Below are 18,736 nucleotides of genomic sequence, written 5' to 3' on the forward strand. Positions count from 1 at the left end.
AGAGTCTGAGTTGAAGCTGCCTTGATTTATCCTATCCACCTCTCCTTTACAGCAAGCATGGGAAACCTCCACATGTCTACATTAAGATCTCAAGCTTTCTGCACTGAATAAAAGGGAAAAAATTTTCAAACTGCAGAGACCAACTGAGGCACCCCCAGGATTGACCCATCCATCATCAGTCTGGGGCAGAGGCCAGAACGACGTTGGGGGGGAGGGGCAGGGTTCGCCAGACACTTAGTAAACTCCATTCCTAGAGTGGGAATCACTGGTTCCTTCTTTGTTCATCAAAATGGCCTATACTTATTGAGTGAATTTTTCTTCAGTTTTTCAACAGTCTCTAAGTCTATTTTGTAAGAATGGATGCAGGAAAGTAACCTCATTTCTAAAACACCCACCATGGAGAAGGCTACGCTGAAAAGGAGTGGTTTGCTGAAAGTCTGCCATTGATGAGTATGCTCAGACTATGTGAAAGTACATTTTGGATTTAAAAGTAACACACATTCATCATAGAGAGGTGGTTAAACACAGGACACGTAAGTAATAAAATAAAAGTTACCGATACTTACCTGGCAGGGGAGATACCATGATCACGAAGGTGGTTTTCCCAGGGCGAGGCTAATCCATTGCACTCCAGATGTGCTGACCCCTGCGATTTCCCCAAATGTGGGAAACTCCACTGCATAATTTGTGGTAGTGGGGGACTGGGTTCGCGCTCTCCCCTAAAAAAAAAAAAAAAAGTTACCGAGAATTTCACCACCCAGAGATGACGGTCACTGATGCTTAAGCGTTTTTGCCCCACTCTCTCACTGTGTATTCATAGGATGTCGTTCCTTGAGCAGGAGTGGGACTGGGCTGTTTAGAACTCATCGCGCCTCCCTGTCCATTACTCTTTCTTGTGCCATCACACTGCTGGGAGTGTTGGGATAACCTGTCTGCAAATGTATATAACTGCTATGCCCAGGGACATCAGGGACAGGGCTCTCTGGACACTGCACCAGCAAAATAAGTGTCACTCACAATATTAAAAAAGAAAAGCAGCCAGCAGGTCAGCTGTGCTCAAAGCCTTCCCTCACAAGAGTTAAACTCCAAGTGCAGCAACATCCTACTACTGAAGGTACCGTCTTGCTGCGTCAGGTGCACTTGCACAAGACCAGAGAACTTCTCCAACACATAAGGAAACCTCGTGCCGCTCTGGCTCTCCTGAGTTTTCATTTCTCTTCCTGCTGAGACCTGTCCCTTCCCTCCTACCCATCCTGGTCACATGACCAGTCCCAGTAATTCAGGGGGAAGGGAAGACAGTGCAGCCCCATTTTGGTGGCCAGGCCCCGAGGCCACTGGCAGACCTGGGCTCTCTTTCATCTTCCCCATTAGCAGTTGAGAAAGGCCACACAGACCAAAGCCATGATGCCCCTCTGCCTGCCCAGGGGCAAGATCCCAGTGAGGCCAAGGCAGGAGTATGGCCAGCTGGTGGTGGGTCACAGTAGGCACTTCAGACACTCGACAGGAGGTGGAGCTGACCGAGTGGGAGACCTGAGTGCAAATCCTGCTTCCCCAGCTACTACAGATTTGTGTATGAGACACAAGGAAGATGAAGACCAGCTTCAAGGTCAGGTCAGGTTTCCAGTGTTTACCTAGACACGTCCCAAGAGAGAGGAACTTGGGGAGCTTTAGGGAATGTGAGTGACCATATCTTCATGCCTCAGCCTGGGTCCAAGAATATAGTCTTTAGTGATTTCCTTTGATGCTTAGGATCAGTCACCCACAGCACAGTGAAATTGAAAGAGACGTGGAGATCTGAAGTCCTATGGTTTCCAATCCACTCAGTGGAGTCCATGTCCAGAAGTGAGGGAGCACAGAAGAGCAACCAGGGCAGCCTTATCTTTACTCATATTTCATGCAGAAGGCATTACCCTCAGTCCACAAACCCACAAAACACCACATTTTATGTGCAAGTCAGTTCATTGTGACCCAGATGACCTCATTTTAGAGTCCTGTATCCTTCAGACAGCACCACCAGTGGCTGGATGTGATAAAACACAACGAATTCACAACAGCTGGACACAATGAATCATGTGGGACACACATGGAAAAGAAAAAAACTTCCTTAAAAAGAATAGCAAATAAATCACAAAGCCAGGAGAAGCAAAAATCCAGCACATTTATACATAAGTTGAAAAGTAAATAAGGGCTTATTTTTCACACTAAACCATCCCTACATCCATGGGCCAAGTGTTCCCTGGGGCTCACAGCCCTGGCAGAAGCACAGGTGAGAGAAGAGCTGAATGCTTGTGTGAGATGAGCAGGTGAACAGTAGAATGGGCACAAGCCAAGGGGCAACTTCAGGTCCCAGCAGTAAAGCACGACTCTTAGGAGAAATCATCACACAACAGAAATAGAGACCTCAGATGGTCGGCCATGAGGAGCTCCATAGACCCCCAGGGTGTAAGCCAGAGCCAGCAGCAGAGAGGTCAAAGGTATCCTCCACCAAGGGCAAGGGTGTGTGTCCTGGAAGGACAGTGCCTGTTGGGTCGGTCTTCCCCCGACACCTGATAGGAACACTTGACAGGGGATGATGTACCTTAGGAAGAATAATTATTGTAATGACTGAACGTCATGAGAACAAGGCTGCTCTTGATGGTACATGTTTCCTTAAAATGATTCCTAAGTATGTTTACATGAATTTCTCCCTCTTTGGATCTAGTGATTTTTATTTCTAGGGCTTTTATCTTATGTGAGGTCTGAAGTGTGTGTGAAGTTGGCGGGGGGGGGGGGCCCTTATTCATAAAAATGTTCATCACACTCTTATTTAGTAATAGACTCCAGCCCAGCCGGGTGTGGCTCAGAGGTTAAGCATTGACCTAGGATCCAGGCGATCAGGGTTCGATTCCTGGTCAGGGCACATGCCGGGGTTGTGGGCTGCAGCCAATCAATGACTCTCTCATCATTGATGTTTCTATCTCTCTCTCTCCCTCTCCTTTCCTCTCTCTAAAATCAATAAAGATATATTTTAAAAAAAAAATAGACTCCAAATTGGGATCATATTAATGTCCAAAATAAGGAAATGGTAAAATATGGCATATCCCACTATGTATTTATTATGCAAAACTTCATGCCTATATTATCCACTGCTCTAGACACCTAAGCTAAGGAAATGGAAGAAAGAAAGGAAACTAGACTAAAAATATTAATAGACAAGTTATAAGAAAAATTAGCATTTGGAAAAAGTTCAGAGCTTACCAATTAATGCAATTTAGTATAGCAATAATTTTTTGCTTATCTGATTAGGAAGGATTTATTTTTTTAAAATACTCAGATTAATTATAGCCACTGAGATAATGATATTTTCACACCTTGGACACAAAGGCCCTAAAAAAATGAATGAATGAATGAATGAATGAATGAATGAATGAATAAATAAATAAATAAATAAATAAATAAATAAATAAATATTCTTTTACCCAACCATCAACCACACCAAGAAATTTGGACAAAATTATTTTTTATAGATTTGTTGCACAAGTCAAATCTTAGAAACAATAACAATGTCTAGCACAAATTTGGGGGGTAGCTTTTAAAGTGATTGAGCGCTATGGAACCGTTAAAGCTATGGCATAGAATTACAGATTGCCACATGGAAGAACGTGCCCCAGTTAGTAGGTCAAAAGCAGGTTAGAGAGCAGTGTGCAGTGATGCACCGCTTCACAGCAGGGATACATTCTGAGAAATGTGTTGGTAGGTGATGAGTATTAGTATGAGTTGTGCGAACATCAGAGAACGCACTTACACAACCCGAGGTGGCATAGCCTACTGCACCCCTGGACTATAGGGTGTAGCCTGTTACTCACAGACTCCAAACCTGCATAGCAGGTTACTGTACAAAACAACACAAGTTAAATCGAGCCCAAGGGAAAGCGATGCAATCAAGGGACTGAGTAAACACGAGATGTCTGAGGCCGCTGCCTGCATAACACGCGTCTTGTTTTACAGTATAAGTAGTACACACGCAAGTAAAAATGAAGGTATAGGATAGTAAATACATAAACCAGTAACGTGGTTGTTTATTATCATTACCAGGTATTATGTGCTGTGAACTGTATGTGCTGTACTTTTATACAACTGGCAGTGCACGAGGTTTACACCAACATCGCCACAAACATGTGAGTAATGCCTTGAGCAAGGATAGTTATGATGTCACTAGGCAGCAGGAATTTTTCAACTCCATTATAATCTTATGGGACCGCCATCGTATACGCTGTCTATTGTTGAGCAAAATGGGGTCTCATGATTATAAACAGCAATCAAATTTTTGTTACACCCATATTTTCCTTTTAGGCTTTTTTATTTTTCCTACATATCCATTTTCCTAGTTTTTCTACAACATTCATGCATTATTTACAGAATTTAAAAGCCTGTTTTTTAAATATGAATGAGATTCTAAAATGATATTCACAAATAGATTTTAATAAATTGAGGCAAAGGTTTATGTTGAATGATTTAAAATATAGGATTCAAAGCTAAATGTATGGTAAACACATCTATATAAAAACATACACAGAAAAAAATCAACATGGAATACATCTGTTAACAGTGGTCAGTTGGGTAGTGGAATTAAGGATGACATTTTCATCTACATTTTAATTTATTCAATACTCTAAATTTTATAATTATTAAAATAATTTTATTTATAAATATATTCCATGTCAGAAAAAGGTAGACTTTAAATAAGTTGGTACATGGAATAGTTAAGATAATCCTAATGATTCTAACACATAAACTTTAGCATTTCCATGACTTACACAGCAAAGGTCTATTTCTTAACCAAGTCTAAAATGAGTCTTCCTGGTGAGCAGTGTCCCTGCTTACTTCAAGTGTCCCAGTTTGGACAATAAATTACATGGTCAGTCCATGCAAAGGGACCCAGGCTCATTCCCCTAAAATAGCTTCCAAGTTCCCCAGGTTCACCTACATCAAAAACCAAGGGGAAAAACCTAGATGGTCAGGCACGAGAGTATGTTATGGGCAGGACTAGGAGGTGTCCACATCCTATCCTCTCATATCCCGTTGCTACGACAGTCCCACAGCCACACTTGGCTTTAAGGGACGCTGGATAACACAGTTCACCTATGTCCCCTAGAAGAAAAGGAAATTGTTTTCACAAACTGTTACCTCTGCTTTACCACAGTGCTTAATAGTGTTTGCTGTCTATAAGGATCAAGAACCGTAAATATTTTTCTGCTCGTAAAACTAACACTTCCATTATAGAAAAAATTCTGTAATATAAAGGTGGGGGGAAAGATTCACATAAAATAGATGTTCTGTTGTTGCCCCTCTTTAACAGAATTAGTATCAACTTGTACACATTGTTTTACATTCAGCTTTTTCCACTTAATATTAGATGACACAAACTGCTCCATGCCATGGAGCAGTCTCCAAAACCTTGAGCTTTTTAATAGCTGGATAGCATTTCTTCCCATGAACATATAATGATTTATATTACCATCTCCTATTGTTGAACGCTTGGATAGTTTGAGCCTTTTTGGAAGAGGGTCTCGGAGAATAAGTCCACCTCCACCTCTTTCTCGCATTCACCCAGGGCCCCAGGGTCAGCTGCTCAGGCTCAGAAGTGAACTTTTTTGCCAGGAACACTGAGGACCTTGAACCTTTGGTCAAACCTTTCTCCAACACATCCTGGGTTTGCAGTTTCCTCTTTCCTGCCAACTGCTCTGATAGGAAGATTTTATGCAGGTCCCACTAAACTTCCTTTGTCACCTGCTCTTCCCCACAGGGACAGCAGCACAGGCCAGGTCTTGGTAAGAAGGTGTCTCAGTGGCGCTGGCACAACCTTCCCCCGGTACTGACACTCCATGAAGTAATCACAAGTTTATCGGTAGAGACTTCTCATGGAGCTTCCAAAACATCCCTCAAAGAGTGATATTAGGCAGCCCTGAGGATGTCAGGGCTCCCTCAGTAGTCCATGGCCTGCCACGGAGCCAAGAGCAGCTACATTGGTGACTGACTAGAGAGAGCAGCAGCAAAGGGGAAGTGACCCAGCATCAGCTGGCAACTGCTTTCCCAGAAGAGCTGCATTGTTGGTGGCATTTGGCCCCAGGGAGGAGGTGGGAAACGGCCTAGGTTAATGTCCCAACATCCCAGAGGAGAAAAAAAATTGTAACTGACGGAAATGTAATGAAGCAGCCCAAAGCAGATGTAAATAGTTATGGATATTGTGAAACATAGAGCTGTATTACTAGTACAAATATTAATTTTTATTAAAATAGAAAATAAAAACTTGCTTGTCCCATCTACTCTTATATTCCCCCTCTTTCTCTTAATGTTCTCTCTGCTCCCCACCCTCTGGCAAATAGACTTTAAAAATGTTTTATTGCAAAATATACAGACATGAAAAGTGCACAAAACATAAATGTACAGTTTATAGAATAATTATAAGGCAAGCCCTGCAATTTATATCAAATAGACCGTGGGCAACATTCCAGAAACCCCCTGTATGTCTCCACCTGATCAAAATGCCCTCTCTGCTCTCCAACCACAGAGTTAACTACCATCATGACTTTTGTGATAACTACTTCCTTACTTTTCATCCTAATTGTCCACCTATGTATGCATTTCTATCCAATGAAGTTTCATTTTTGCTAGTGTTCAACTTTATATAAAGAGAATCACACTGAAGGCAGTCTTCTTGGGTTCTTTATCTCAACATCATGTTTGTGAGTTTCATTTGTGTAGCTGTATGTGCAATAGCCATTCATTTTCATAGCTGTGCAATATCCCATTATATGAAATGCCACAGTTTGATGATCTGTGCTGCTGGTGATGGGCCTTCCAAGTGCCCCCAGTTTGGGGCTATCATGAATAATGCTGCTATGACCTTCTTGGACATGTGTCTGATGGAAATTTGAACGTGTCTCTCTAGGGTATATACCTCCGAATGGGGAAAGGACCAATCTGGTGACTATAACTGGTATCTGACTGTGATTTAAGGGGTGGTTCTAAGTACTGAGAGTAACACCTTTCACATGTAATTGACCACTTGGATTTTCTCTTTGGCACTGAGGCTGTTCAAGTCTTTTGCCCATTGACTTGATTATCTTTTTCATCTGTGTGTCACAAGCATCTTCTCCCCTCTACAAATTATCTTTTATTTCTCTTAATTTTAGTAGATCAAATTCATCAATCCTGTTTGTATGATTAGTACCTTTATGTACAGGCGTGAGCAAAAGTAGTTTTACAGTTGTTCAGTACATGAAACACAGCGTTTATTCTTGTATTATTATTTATTATTGTATTATTGATTTAGATATACAACTGTAAACTATGCTTTATATAGTATTTAAGGCTTTTACCTATCAGGAAGACACTATTATATTTCAAACCTTTATTCACACCAAAATTGGATTATTGGATATGGTGTGAGACAAAGGTCAAGTTTTTCTTTTCCACATAGAAAATGTGTCCCTAGAGGACACCATAAAGATACCTATTGTCCTGGCACCATTAATTGGGGGGAGAAAAAGTCTTTCCCCTCTGTCATGAAACCTCCACCATAATTCAAGGGACCATATATGTTTGTATCTGTCCAAATGGGTGTGGAATCTCTATTGCTGGCCCATTAGTCTCTGTCCCTATGTCCCCATCAGTACCACTCTATCTCACTACTATGGCTTTATTTGCTAAACCAAGTCCTCCTATCTTATTCTCATTCCTCAAGAGTATCTTGGCTATTGTTGGCCATTTCTTTCTCCACATATATTAGGAATCAATTAAGTTCTATAAAATCCATCTTTGGTGCAATAAATCTATACATCACTGTTTGGAGAATTCACATTTTAAAAATATTTTGTCTTGCCCTGACAGGGGTGACTCCATGGTTAGAGAGTTGGTCAATTCCTGCTCAAGGGCACATGCCTGGGCTGTGGGCTCGCTCTCTACCCCTAGTCCGAGTGGGTGCAGAAGGCAACCAGTCACATCAGTGTCTCTCTCTCCTTCTCTCTCTCTTTTCCCCTCTCTCCCTCCCTTCCACTCTCTCTGAAAAGTAGTGGAAAAAGTATCCTCAGTTGAGGATTAACAACAAAATTTGACTTGCAATCCACACATATGGAATATCTTTATATTTAGATCTTTTTAAGTGTCTCCTAATACAAGTTTATAATTTTCATCAAAGAAGTCCTGCACATCTGTCTCCTTAAATTTATTTTTTGATCATTTTCATGCCATTTATATTAACTTTATCAAAATTTCATTTTCTAGCAGTATTGATGTATTTGTAGAAATGTGATTAACTTTTAAATTCATTTTGTCTCTAGCAAATTTGCTAAACGATCTTTTAATTATAATAATTTATCTGTGGATTCCTCGTCATTCTCTACGTACATATCATGTATCAATTCCTGTCCTTGTACCTCTCGCTTCCACTTCCTGCCTAAATGCACTCACTAAAATCTATAGCATAATACTGAGGAGAAATGATGATTATGGCTACCCAGGTGTCATTGTGTCATTTCACTCTCAAACAAAAAGTATTAAACATTTCACCATTAAGAATAATCATTGCTGTGGCACTTTTGTGGATAATCTTTACCATATTAAAGACATTCTTTCTAGATTATTTTTAAAAGAATAAAGGTGAATTTTAGCAACTGCTTTTTTGTTTTGCTTCAATTAAATAATCACATGGTGTTTCTTCTTTCCTCAGTCAATGTGATGTGTTATAGCAACTGAGTGTGAAATGAAAGGTCACCTAAACCTAGAGTGAACCCACATTTGTCATGACATAATATCTTCTTGCTAATTAACTGATTTGGTTTGCACCAATATTCAAATAATAGTGGCCTGTAATGTTTCCTTCCCATATTGTCTTCATTGGGCTCAGCATAGAGGTTTTGCTAGTCTCATAAAGGAGATGGGTAACATCTACTGTCCAGAAAAAATTCTATAGCATTCTTTGAATATTTTGTAGAGACTTCCAGTGAAGCCATATGAGCTTCTGGCTGTCCTTGGTGAAATATTTTTGATAACTGAATTAATTGATTTCATCTTTATGAGAAAATTCAAAGTTCTGGAATATGTTTCATCAGTTATATGTTCTAGCAATTTATCCATTTCATGTCACCTTTCAAAATTATTGGCTTTCTAATACTTATAAGACAGCATAGATAAAGTTTATATATAAAACATATATCCATATATTTCCCAGGTACAAACCCTTTTTCAGTTGTTGCAAATACCTTCGGCCCCTCTGTGGCTTTACTTTTCACTATCTTTTTTTTTTTTTTAATATATCTTTATTAATTTCAGAGAGAGGAAGAAAGAGAGAGAGAGACATCAATGATGAGAGAGTCATTGATCGGCTGCCTCCTGCACCCCCCAACTGGAGATCGAGCCCCCAACCCGGGCATGTGCCCTGGCCGGGAATCGAACCATGAACTCCTTGATCATTGGTCTATTCTCAACCACTGAGACACTCCTGGCCGGGCTCTTTTCACTATGTTAATAGAGTCTTTGATAATAAGAATTTCTGAATTTTTACGTAGATCAGTTTACCCATTTTTCCTTTATAATTATAAATGGTGTTTTTGTATGTCTCGTTTTAAAATTTTTTTTCCTACCTTACCTTTACAAAGAAATTCTCCTAACTTATCTTTTAAATTTTTCCCTTTAAATTAATTAAATGGAGGAATAATGTTAAATAATAGGGTTTCATCTTTATACATGACCAACACATTTTACTATAAATTATTTTTATCATTATTAATCACTTTGACCTCACTTTTTATTTCCATTATTATTTTTGCTTTGACTCATGATATATTTAATAGTCTATTTCTTTAGTTTTACAAATAGAAGGGAGCAAACTGGGTCTTTCCCTCCAGCTGGGACTCAACCAGGACGCAGTTTTGCAAGAAAATCAAACAGCATGATCCAAAGCTCATGTAGTGCTGCAGTGTGGTGGACTCAGAGTCTAAACATAGATGAAGATTAAATACTAATCTTCTGTTAGTGATGATCATTACAGAAAAATGAAGAATTCAGAAACAGACCATAAGCTCAGATCAGCTGCAAAAACAGGAAGAAAAAAATGGCAAAGACCTTGGAACAGAATTCCAGTGACATCAAACCAATGAGCATAGACTTGTTGGTTGCTCATAAATCCAAGGCCTCCTCCACCGCATCCACAGGCAAGTGGAGGACCGTCCCCACCACCACTAGCTCTACCAGCACCACCTCTACTCACCAGAATTGCTTATATTTTGTTCTGCATTTCTAGTTTAAATTCATTGTACCCTACAACAAATGATGTATAATTTTATTCTTTGAACACTTTTTAAAACCTAATCTAGCCCCGCCAGGCGTGGCTCAGCGGTTGAGAGTCGACCTAGAATCCAGGTGATCGGGGTTCGATTCCCAGTCAGGGCACATGCCTGGTTGCAGGCTTGATCAATGGCTCTCTCATCATTGATGTTTCTCTCTCTCCCCCTCTCCTTTCCTCTCTCTGAAATCAATAAAGATATATTAAAAAAAAAAAAAAGTTAAAAAAAAACCCTAATCTATGATCAAATAATGGTTAATATTTTGTAAATATTCTATATGTGCTTGTAAAATATATAATCTTCATTTGTTGGGAAAGGTTTCATATCACTTTTTCATCAGCTATACATAACTTCAATATCATCAATAATCAATTTTTTAAATGTGTCTAAAAAAACTTCCCAAAAAACAATGAAGTTGTTTCTGCCTGTGTAGCCTTTACTCATTGTTACTATTGACAATTCTGCCTTTACTCACCATGCAGTTGAAAGTCCCCTTTCTTTCTCTAGCAATCTTTCTTTCTTAAGATTTCTGCCATTTCTTTATGACATTAATTTCTAAGCATGCATTTCTTGTTATTATTCCACTTGAGTTTTATTTACCTTTTTGAATATCTAATTGGATGTTTTTCATCACTCTTGAAAAAAACCTCAACGACCACCTCATTACCCCTTTCCCTATTCTTTCATTTTCCTTCCAGAACTCCAATTACACATATGTTCAACCTTCTAATTAGACTATTTTCTATATTTCTCTCATTGTGCCTCTCTATGCTTTATTCTTGACACCTTTTTCTGAGCTACTACACATCACAAGTTCTCTTTTCATCTTTGTCTAACCTCTTATTACTTGATCCACTATGACTTTAATTTTGCTTACTACATTTTTCTCTTTTAGAAGCTGTATTTAGTTCTTTCTCAAATGGTATGTCTCTTCTCAAATTCCATGTCCCCACAGCTCATTTAAGGCTTCTTTTACATCAACATACTTGTTTTGTTATCTGTATCAGATTATTCCTATAATATTATCCCATGGTTTTTTAGTCGTAGTCTCTTCTTTCTCTGTTTGTTTCTTGATCTTATTTACATTTGACAATATGCTTGTCATTATAATTGAAAAATAATTTTTAGGTGTGATTCAAATCTGGAATTAAGTGAACTTCCTCTAGATTTGCATCTGATTCTGCCAGTTAATTTGGCACACATCTATAACTATGAAAATGCACCTTTAAGGTCTTAGATTCCATGAAAAGTTCAAGTAATTCCAATCTTTCATGAAGTGCTTGCAAGGACTATCCCCTTACTCTTCTTTGTTACTTTGAGGGTACAGACTTTTCAGCTCCTGGCTTCCTGTGAGGAGGACTTTTGATTGGACCTAGTTGGGTGAATTTGGTCTTTGCTTTCTTCCCCTCTAAATCTATATGGTCATCAAACAAGAAGCTCAAATCTTGTGGGTTCGGCAAATGCCCACAGAAAAATTGCTACCTAACTCTACAGGGTTGTAATGTTTTTCTGAGCATGCTCAGAATCTTTTACATCGTTTTAAGGGCCTCACACCCACTGAGTTACTCTGCAATATTCCATCTGGTCTCATTCTCAATGTTGAAGGAATAGTTTCAGTTCTTTGGATTTATGTATCATAGGTAGCACAGCAAAGATATACTTCCTTCTTAATAGCTCCAGTCCTGGGCAGAGAATGGGGATTTGGATCCTGGATGAAATATGATCTTATATGTTCTCAAGCCAGGCTCTGACAGCTGTCAACAAAATCAACTCACTAAGCCTTTCCTGCAGACAGAGAACCTTCTGAGGCACAAAGGTTTTCACCTTGAGTAGGAAGGAGGCAAATAGAAGACTTCAACTGTGTCATAAGTTTTTCTGAGAGTTTCTCCAGGTCCAAGAGACCTAAGAAAGTTGCCATCAGTGGCACAGCCTTGTTATTTCATTTTCCTTCTCTGCCAGCGGCCTCTGCCCACTCAGGAGAGAGAGCTACTCAATTTTCCTTGATAGCTTCTAGAGAGAGGTGGGAGCAGCCAGGGTTTCAGCAGGTGGCCAGGGACCAAAGGGTAAGAACAGATAGGCTTCAATCCCAGAGGGGTAGAAAATGGAGGTAGTAGGCAGGTAGCAGCTTTTGTGCCTTGCTGGGATTGTATTGAATTGGGTGGGCTTAGGCTTCTGGGACACCATGCCCAAAGCCTGCCTCCTTGGTCCTGCTTCACATTTCTGCTGAAAACATGACTCAGCAGCTGTGGGAGATCCTTTGTTGGTTGATTTTACTCTCTCTTCCCCCAGGTCGCTGGCAGTTTTGGTGGACAAACTTCCTGGCCAGCCAGCGGTGATGAAACCTATCACCCCAGTAGAAGAATGGGAATGGGAACCCTCCAGTCCCCACCCTGCCCTTCCTTCCTCTCTCAGGGGCTAAAACTGTGGCAGGAGGAAGCACCAACAGCAACTGGCTGAGCAACATTCCTGAAAAGATGAAGCTACTCCTGCTCCTGGTGGCCTTTCTCTTACCCCCCAAGGCTGGGGCAGGTAAGTGACCATCCAAACCCTCAGAGGCTCAATCCCATCCCATAGCCTCTGGACCCAGACTGCCTAGGCACGTCCTAGCTCTGTGTCATTGGATAGCACACTATTTGAGTTCACATTCCCAGGTCCTTCATCTATAAGTAGGAATAATAGCAATACCTACCTCATAGAGCTGCTATGACAGTTACATTACTGAGTGTCCATGAACCTCTTAGCATGGCCCCTGGCATGTAAACATGCTCTGTAACTGTGCTCTATTCATTTTTCTGCAGCCCATCTGTCAAATCGTAGGAGACAAGGATACAGCAATAACAGCCCCATCAGCTCACATCTAGATTCCTAGAAAACAGTCCTTGCTGCTGAGAAAGTCCCTGCTGAGTCCATGAGCTGGACTCAGAGGGATCAGGGAAGCTCTTTGAAAAAGAAAGTACCAGGGAACTTTAGGCAGAAGCTACTCCACAGGGCTCTGGATCTCAACAGCAGAGATCTCTCCACATTGTGAGAGGCCTACGCTGGCCTTGCCTGGAGCAAGGATTGTTCTCCTTTGGGAGATGTGGGAAGAAGCTAAGATCTGGGGTGGAGAGCCAGAAGCTGCAGAACGCTGGAGCCCTCTCCCATGATGCAGTACCCTGCAGACCCCAATTCTCACCACCAAACCCTCCTTTCCCATCTCTGTAGCTTCCCCATCTTCTAGCTTTTCTGGAGCCACCAAGCTAGTGCCCTCACTCCAGGTTCAGTGAGTGCAGAGATAAATGCTGAATACTTTCTTCCAGGGGAGATCATCGGAGGCCAAGAGGCCAGGCCCCATTCCCACCCCTACATGGCATATCTTCTCACCCGAACATCAAGGGGTCTGAGCACTTGTGGGGGCTTCCTGGTGCGAGAAGACTTTGTGATGACAGCAGCTCACTGCTGGGGAAGGTAAGAAATTAAGGGTCTTCTAGTGGCCAGTAGAGCAGGTTCAGAAGGGTTCATAAGTGCATGAGGCTGAAAGCCAAGTACTAGCAATGAAGGGGTGAAGAGAGACTGGATAAGCCCTGGGGGGCACGGAACAGGCTAGTGTAAATGAAAACAAAAGGAAGAGGTGGAAGGCATTCATTAGGGCTCGAAATATAAATTCAAGCTCTTTCTCAATTTATTCTAGGGGAAGCAAAACTTAAGTTTGCTGTGTCCCTACCATCCCCAGCACAGGGCTTTGGAGAAGCAGAGGACACAGAGATCTCAGCCCCAGAGCCTTCCTGTCCCCTCACTTCCCCCAGTTGCAGTTTTGCTGCCCTGGGCTCTCATCTGTCCTGCAAAGCTGGTGCACTTGAGTTCATAGGGCCTACCTCTAGCCCGCCATTCCTTTGCAGTCATATTTGCGTCATCTTGGGAGCTCACAACATCAGGAGGCATGAAAGAACACAGCAGAGTATACTGGTGCTCAGAGCAATCCGCCACCCGAGATACAATGAACAGAACCGCCTGAATGACATCATGTTACTGCAGGTACCACCTGCCTGACCCTCTGGTTCTCCATTTGAGCTGGCTCTGTCCCAGCATGGGGGCTTCACCTTGTCCTGGGACCTTGTTGGAGGAGGCAGGGGTAGTGGGGTGAGTGCTGCACAGACATTCCCTGAGTGCCTGCTTTCTTCCTGCCAGCTGGAAAATAGAGCCCAGTGGAATCGATTTGTGAGGGCTGTGGCTCTGCCTCAGTCCCAGGCCCGGCTGCATCCTGGGTCCTTGTGCACTGTGGCTGGCTGGGGCCTGATCAGCCAGACCAGGAGAACAGACACACTTCAGGATGTGCAGCTGAGCGTGCAGAGGGATCAGGAATGCAGCAATTGCTTTGATACCTACAATGGCCAAAGACAGATTTGTGCAGGAGACCCAATCGAGGGGAAGGCCACCTTCCTGGTAAGCCCACAGGCATCTGCCTAAATGACCATATGTCTCCCAGGGCAAGACAGAAGGGTCTGGGTATAATTAGGCAGTGTGAACAGACTACATCCCCATGACCTCAGTCTGGGGACCAGGTCAAGGTAAAGTAGGGGCTTTTCCACTCAATCCAGTCTCTGAGGTAAGGGGAGGAGACCAACACACAACACACACATATTCAGTGTTTTCATGGGAAAGGAAAAGGTATCTTGACTTGGGTTGAGCCAGAGACAACAACCACAGCCAGGGTTGAAGCTCAACCAATGAAAGATCAAGGAGGTTGACTTCTGCAACCCCACCACTTTTCCTCCTCTGCCCTTACCTTAGGGAACAAAGAATAGGGAGGTGTGAAGTGTGGAGGACTGGCTTAGTGTCCCTTCCTCTCATCACCCACAGGGGGACACCGGAGGGCCCCTTGTGTGCAACAATGTGGCACAGGGCATTGTCTCCTATGGAAGAAGATTCGCTGCTCCACCAACAGTCTTCACCAGGATTGCTCGCTTCCTGCCCTGGATAAATAGAACAATGAACCAATTTAACAGAAAGAGGATACCCTGAGACCTCTCCTCCTCACTATGATTGACTGTTCTCTGGGATGTAACCCAGCTTCAGTGGGGTTGTCAAACCCTTAATAAATGTCTATGTCTAGAATGGAAATAACCAATTTCTCATGTTATTAAACTTCATTCTGTACAAAACAAATGTACCCATGACTGAGTCTGAGCTCTTCCAGGAAAATGGGGTCTTTTCTCCAAGACAAATGAACCTCCCACAGCCCATCCTGGAAGATATGATGAGCTACTTCCCTACTCCAAGCCATCCATTCCCCATCTCCTCTCCTCACATAATTTGGGGATTTATGGAAGGCCATAGTCTCCCAGGGCAAGGCACTCTACCCCACCCTACCAGAGACTTCCCCACCAGATATTAAAGTATACTCTAGAACTCTGTGTCACTGGTGTGTGTAGCATAGGCCAACCAAAGGAAAGAATGAACTTTCAATACATGGCGTTAAAACAACTAGATAGTTGGGGGCAGGGAGTCGGGGGGGAGTAATAAAATAGGATCCACTCCTCACACCATAATCCAAAATAACTCTCAAATGGATCAGAGATCTAAGTGTAAAAAAGTTAACCATAAAAGCCCTAGAGAAAGGAAAAGATCTGCTTGCTTAGAAATAGCCAGTGAACACCCATGTTCACAGCAATACTATTCCCATGGCCAATAGATGGAAGCAACCCAAGTGTCCACTGAGAGCCAGAGTCCTTCTCCCAAACCCCCATGCCAACCAACCCCCACTGCACTGTAGACCAATGTCTTCATTTTCAATATGACAGGGGTCTGCTTCCTGTTTTCATACTCTAAAGTTATACCAAACTCAACCCAATGTTGACTAAAATAACATTATTTCTGTTCTAAAGATTAGCCCAAGACTGTCTATATCAATATTATATTCAAATAAAAGATGATTGAAGTTACATAACAAAATCTCGCTTTAAACACATTCTTAAGGTGACTGTACAGAATCAGCTGGGAGGTTCTTCTACGTCCATCAAAACGTCAGTTATTCCTGTAGTGTGGCGTTTACCATCTGAACCTTGCAGTTTAATTAAATGGAATTATCACTGACCATCTGTAAAATCCAACTGGCTATATACAGAAATGCTTTCATAAATTTGACCATTATTTTATAGGAATTTCTTATCAGAAAGTCATTTGCTTAATATTCAGTATAAGCTATTTATCAACAAAATTTTAATCAACATTGCATCTTTGACAATATAGTCATTCCCTCTATATTTACTACCACACGAATTCCATCACTTGCATGTCCTGGGGAATAACAGTCTCATTATTAAATGTTTGCATTGGCAAATGGAAAGAATACTTGATGATGGGGCTGGGATAAGAAAGGGTGGAAGAGCCCCCATCAGGTCCTTACTCTCTGTGACATCTACTGAGAGTCCCAGAACACGACTTGGTCTCAGGAATCAGTCCCCAGGAAACACCCAGGGCAGAGCCATCTCACTTCCACGGCTTTCCCTGACACTCAGCACTTCCACAGCAGCTCTCTGCCTCCAGCTGCTCTGATGGAAAGGTTCCTATGGACCTCACGGTGCTCACCTCCAGAAGACAATTCCTTTCATGACCATCCCAGAGCCAGCCACATCACTTCCCACAGCTCTGCACTCCTCTCCACTAAATAAAACTCAGCAACAGAGCTTTGGCAAAAAAGTGTTTTTAAGGCACATTCAAACTAATGCAAAAGGACACAATTCCTCCCACTTTCTTTCTCCAGGTGCAGGCTTTGTGCATTAGAGGCCTTACTGACTAGACTGGAAAGTCATAAAACCATAACAAGCTCATGTGCAGCAATCTCACAAGGAACCTCTCTCCAAACCCAATAGCCAAGGCAAACTTCTGGTCTACAGAGGCTACTGCTTCTGCCCCTGAACAGAGCATCAAGGTTAGGAGAAACTAGACACTGGCTATTCATCACAACTGTAGCAGAATCACAGAGGTAATTGGTGGTGACCTTGATAAGGGTGTCTGAGTTTGGGGTAAAAAAAAGTGGGTGCCCCAGGAGGAAACCATCTGAACCTTGAGTAGGACAACAGGGGGCAGCACAGGCCAGTCCCCATAGCTCATAGAAAACATCTCTATGACAGAAATGTGAAAAAACTATCAGAAGTGCATGAAAACTGTTAAATAAATTATAGATTATTTCAAGATTTTAGACAGCATAACCCAGAACAATCAAGAACTCTATTAGCCTAATACCCTACCAAGATTGCTTTTTCACCTTTCCACTGGATTTTCAGAAGTACAGTTTTCCAGAGCTACATTGTGATCCACTACATAGCACATAATTAAACCATTTCGACCATCCACAAATTTTAAAGTGTTTGCTTTAGGAGCTGTTACGTCTTTGATAATTGGAACAGGTTTCAGAGGTAGCCAGCCTCTAATATGGCTTGAATGACCCCTGCTTCCTGGTATTCACACTGGCGAGTGAAGGTTTTGGTGGTAGACAGTTGTCACTGAGAGCCCAAATTCCCAGCTCAAAGGAGACCAGCAAGACTGGAACATCAGGATAAACTGCACCCGCTTTACATTTTCTACCACAAACAGATGTTACCCATGGTGCTCACAACATCACCCAGCCACAAATCTCTGTGGGTGGAGCCATCCCAATCTTGATGGAGACAAGAAACAGGGACTGAATACAACTTAAGTGCCCCATGCCTAAGTTTCTGGCTCAGCAGCTGATCAGGCCCCAGCTCTACCCTCTCTTCCAGCCTGACTTATCTGCTGGGTCCCAGGTCACTCAGGGGCTGGTACAGACTCTGCAGGAGGGCTCAATAAACAGCTCCTTCTTGGCTTTCGGTCCCAACAAAAAGCAACAGATAATCTCTTGCCTCTTCCAGCCATCTGAGCGCAAGGCCAAAAAACTTCTGCTTTGAGGTCCTTATTCTTGCACCAGAGTTGGAACTAAGTGATACAGGGGAGGAAGTGCAGGGAGGTGGGCTGGGGATATGTGGATTGTGGCAACTATCCAGACACACCCCAGGAAGTGGAAATGGAGGTGCAGCAGGAGCACAGAGCATCATTACTACTATGGCTCCAACCAGTTGTATGTGGAACTTTGCATGTGGGAAAGCCAAAGAAGAAGGCTGCTGCAAAGGATAGGTGACACATGTCTGCCAGCAGTGACCCAGAGGTCAAAAGAGCCCTAGCAGCACCTGGGAAGACTATTACTACATGAGTAAGTCTCAGATGCAAAGAAAATCTTCCTCCGAGGGGAATGCACCTGAAAAGCCAGGAGAGCAGAGTGAGGAAGACACCTGAACAGGGGCAGGGAGCTGGGCTAAGAGACACCTGAGGGCCCAGGAGACAACTCATCCCACTCTGATCCCTTTCCATAGAAAATTATTCACATATCCTTGGCCCACGTTCCTACAGCTGAC

The 18,736-nt window shown here is 42.3% G+C and overlaps 1 protein-coding gene across 1 annotated transcript in view; it reads left to right on the top strand.

The window, feature by feature from the left end:
- The first annotated feature begins 12,770 nt into the window (after positions 1 to 12,770).
- LOC308548603 (uncharacterized protein) overlaps positions 12,771 to 18,736 on the top strand; it is a 36,135-nt gene continuing 30,169 nt past the window's right edge. The window contains exons 1-5 of the mRNA XM_081120320.1: positions 12,771 to 12,854; positions 13,625 to 13,772; positions 14,204 to 14,339; positions 14,493 to 14,747; positions 15,165 to 15,302. Coding sequence (XP_080976446.1) covers positions 12,800 to 12,854; positions 13,625 to 13,772; positions 14,204 to 14,339; positions 14,493 to 14,747; positions 15,165 to 15,302 — 732 coding nt within the window. The 5' untranslated portion in view covers positions 12,771 to 12,799. The remainder of the gene's footprint in view (positions 12,855 to 13,624; positions 13,773 to 14,203; positions 14,340 to 14,492; positions 14,748 to 15,164; positions 15,303 to 18,736) is intronic.

This window comes from Miniopterus schreibersii, assembly GCF_964146895.1.
Source record: "Miniopterus schreibersii genome assembly, chromosome: 1".
NCBI classification, from domain to species: domain Eukaryota; kingdom Metazoa; phylum Chordata; class Mammalia; order Chiroptera; family Miniopteridae; genus Miniopterus; species Miniopterus schreibersii.